This window comes from Bos taurus, chromosome X (assembly GCF_002263795.3).
Source record: "Bos taurus isolate L1 Dominette 01449 registration number 42190680 breed Hereford chromosome X, ARS-UCD2.0, whole genome shotgun sequence".
Classification (NCBI taxonomy): Eukaryota; Metazoa; Chordata; class Mammalia; order Artiodactyla; family Bovidae; genus Bos; species Bos taurus.
Genome location: NC_037357.1, coordinates 77831026 through 77834857, shown reverse-complemented (window position 1 = coordinate 77834857; position 3832 = coordinate 77831026). Strand labels below are relative to the sequence as shown.

Sequence of the window (3832 nt, the reverse complement as noted above, 5' to 3'; positions counted from 1 at the left end):
TTATGAATAAATGAGTACGTGTTCTTGTGTTCTTTATTTCTTCCGCAAGTGTTGTAGAAGAAGGAAAGAGCTGGAAAGGGGGAAGAATCTCTGAAAAAATGGGTCAGCGGGCTGCAGGGCTGGAGGGGGAGAGTGTCCCTTTAGCCCCAGCTCCTATTCTAAATAGGAGTTGTTGCCTTGGTGGCGGTAATGTTTGCGAGTGTGTGTGTGAGTTGAGGTGGGGAAGAAGCAACCCCTAAACGCGAGAAAACCATTTTTGCTTGGGTTTGTTTAGGCCGGGCAAGTGTTTTCTCAATGCCGCCCACCTTCTCTTGCAAGGTGATTGATTTAATCATTTAAATGTTCTATGGGGAGAGGAAGGATAAAACAAAACTCCCTAAATCTATGTCAGATTCCCTTGGTCTACATGGAACCCCTTCCCTGTCTTCCTCTTCATACACATCCAGTTGATCCAGAGGCTGAGAACCCACACTCCTTCCCGCCAACACCAAGCCTCCCGCTCCCGCCCCCTCCCACCGCCCACTGCCCCGCAGCCCCGCAGCAGCCACAGGGGGAACCAAAGAGACAGAAGCCTTCCCAGCTGCCCGGACCACAGACGCCAACACCCCCCGCCCCCCACCACACGCCGCCCGCCGGCACCCCGCACGCTAACCCACGACCGAGCGGCGGCGGCAGCAGCGGGCTCTGGGCTGCAGGCTGCGGTGACTCGCACCGGTGCGCTCCTGGCAGCGCTAGCCATCCCAGGTGACTGGGACTCGCTAGATCGGCTGGCCCGGGGTCCTCCGCCCCAGCTCGCGCCCCCGGCCCGGGTTCTGGCGCCCACCTGCCTTCTTGCCCTCTCCCGCCTCTCACCTTCCCCCCCACCCACCCCCCAGGCTCGCGTGAAGGGAGGTCGCGGCAGCGGCCCGGCGGCACCGGCGACCGTGGCGACAGCGGCGACAGTGGCGGCGGCGGTGGCGGCGGCGGCAGCGGCGGAGGCTGCGGCGGCGACCGTGGCAGAGGCGGTGGCGGAGGCCTCCGTGGCGGAGACGGAAGCAGAGGTGGAGGCCGAGGCCTCAGTAGAGGAGGCAGTGGCGGAGGCCACCCTGGGGGAGGCGGTGGCAGCCCTGGCGGAGGAGGAAGCGGAGGCTGCAGTGGCCGCAGCGGCCGTGGCGGTGGCGGAGGCCAGCGAGGCCGAAGCCGCCGCCGCCGCAGCAGAGGCTGCGGCGCCCGCCGTGGGGGAGGCTGATGCGGATTCCATTGCGGAGGTGGAGGCGGCGGTAGCGGCGGCGGTAGCCGCCGCCGCGGATGCAGATGCGGAAACGGGCGGGGGCTCCGAGGGGAACCCGGACTTTCCTATGGCCTCGCTGTACGTGGGCGACCTGCACCCTGAGGTGACGGAGGCAATGCTGTATGAGAAGTTCAGCCCGGCCGGGCCCATCCTCTCCATCCGCCTTTGCAGGGACAAGATCACCCGCCGCTCGTTGGGCTATGCGTATGTCAACTACCAGCAACCGGTGGACGCCAAGCGGGCCCTGGAGACCCTGAACTTTGATGTCATCAAGGGCAGGCCGGTGCGCATCATGTGGTCCCAGCGGGACCCCTCGCTCCGTAAGAGCGGAGTGGGCAACGTCTTCATCAAGAACCTGGGCAAGACCATCGACAACAAGGCTCTGTACAACATCTTCTCGGCGTTCGGCAACATCCTGTCCTGCAAAGTGGCCTGCGACGAAAAGGGGCCCAAGGGCTATGGGTTCGTGCACTTCCAGAAGCAGGAGTCCGCCGAGCGGGCCATAGATGCGATGAATGGCATGTTCCTGAACTACCGCAAAATTTTCGTTGGGAGATTCAAGTCGCATAAAGAACGAGAGGCCGAAAGGGGAGCCTGGGCCAGGCAGTCCACCAGTGCTGACGTCAAGGATTTTGAGGAAGACACCGATGAGGAGGCCACCTTCCGATGAAAACATCCCAGGAGCGAGCCAGCCAGCAGAGCCAAACCTTGGCTCCCACCCGGTTTACAACCCCCCCACCCATCCCATTCCCCCCAACCCACCAGCAGTGTATTGTATTGGGAGTGCAGGTCTCTCTCTCACCCCTTCCTTCCTCCTTCTTTCCTTCCACCTCTGCCTTCCTGTTTCTCTCTCTCTCTCTCTCTCTCTCTCCTTCCCCTTCTCTCCCCGCCCCTCCCTCCACACCCACCTTGGGTGTTGTGAATAATATGCTAATCTGTGCCACTTGATAGTTAAAGGCTGCCTCTTCTCCTTGTGGTTTGGTTTAAAAAGCACTTTCTCTCTTTGTTTATTGCACAGGTGATGCAATGTCATGGTAGAAACATCAGGAAGGAGAAAGAAATCAGATGAGGGAAAACCAAGAGAGTAATTGCTCCCCATGACCCTACTACCTGGAGACAACCACTTTTACCATTTTGGTGTGCTGTTTTCAAGGCTCTCTTATCTCCTTCTCTCTCTCTCACCCTTCTTCACCTCCACCCCACCTTCCCTTTTAACACAGTGTTATAGAATGGTTCTTGTATGTGGTGTTCCTTAACCTGCTTTTTCAAAAACTAAAACCAAACAAACGTCAACCCATTGAACTTCTTTCCATGTTATTCAACAGGCTTGAGAAAGGTCATCTTCAGTGCCTGCAGTGTATCTATGGACCCTAACATTTCTGTACTCATCGCCACATTGTTGGACATTCAGGTGGTGCCTAGTTCTTTCTCTGTGTTTAAACCCAGCACTGTGTATACTCTGATGAGTGAATTCTTCCTTGTCAAGCCAAATCTTTGCTAGCGTACAGGATGTTCTTAATTGTGGACTTGCAGGATCCACATGTGGACATTTTAAAGACTGTTCCTGTGTGTTGCCCAATGGCCCCTTCATAAGCATTGTACCAATTTGCATTCATGCCAGCCACCTCAACTAGTAAAAACAGTATGCCCATTTCCCCTGCATAGTCTCCTGGTCACTGTAATTGGTGTGTGTGTGTGGGGAGGGCGGGCTGTGTGTGCACGTGCACGCTGCATGCGTGTGCGTGTGTCTTGGCCAGCTTGATGGGCTGCAAATGGTATTTTTCTGTCCTTAGTTGTTTTGCTGAATTTAAATACTGTTTATCACCTCGTTCCCCTGAGCCCACTTCCTGCCCCTTTCCCCATCCTCAGAAAAATAACCCAACTTCATTGTATGAAAAAAAAAATTCACAAAGCAGACAAGTCAACCGAAGAAAATTAATGTCACAAGTAATCAATCTTAATGATCACCCATACCTCCCTGAATCATTCGTCTACACCTGCCCAGTATTTTTCATGTGATATATATGTGAATTGTAATGTATATACTGTTTCATTATCTGCTTTTTCACAATAAATATATGATATAGATAGATATAGATGTATAGATAGATATTATTGAACTTCTTTTCATGTCATTAAATATTCTTCTAAAATAGTTTCCGTGGCTGTTTAGTATTCCAGGGAATGGGCTAGATAGAGGAACAGATAGGTGTATACATCTGTATCCATATGTAGATATAGATATGGGCATATTTGTTTTCACTAGTTCGTCATCATTGAACTACTGGATGGCTTCTTTGTTTTTTGTTTTCTTATTCAAATCTAAGTTGCTTAGAGCATAGTGCACAAACCTTGGTTACATTTTAGATTTTTTTCCTGAACAAACATTGCCAAAAGAAGAATTGAAGTGTTCAAGTTTTGAAATATTTTTTGGGGGGTCATTATTAAGTGGCTATTCACAAATATAGTTATCAATTTACCCTCATCAGGTACAACATTGTGAGAGGACCTGGACAATCTGGACAATTTTCTGGACTTGCTGTTGCAATCATTTCTGTACTC

At 52.6% G+C, this 3832-nt stretch overlaps 1 protein-coding gene across 1 annotated transcript; it reads left to right on the top strand.

Moving 5' to 3' along the window:
* The first annotated feature begins 583 nt into the window (after nucleotides 1-583).
* LOC784438 (poly(A) binding protein, cytoplasmic 1-like 2A) lies at nucleotides 584-3425 on the top strand. The gene has a single exon (XM_010821834.4). It carries the CDS (start codon nucleotides 1338-1340, stop codon nucleotides 1938-1940), a length of 603 nt encoding a protein of 200 aa, XP_010820136.1. The 5' UTR covers nucleotides 584-1337; the 3' UTR covers nucleotides 1941-3425.
* The last annotated feature ends 407 nt before the right edge of the window (nucleotides 3426-3832 follow it).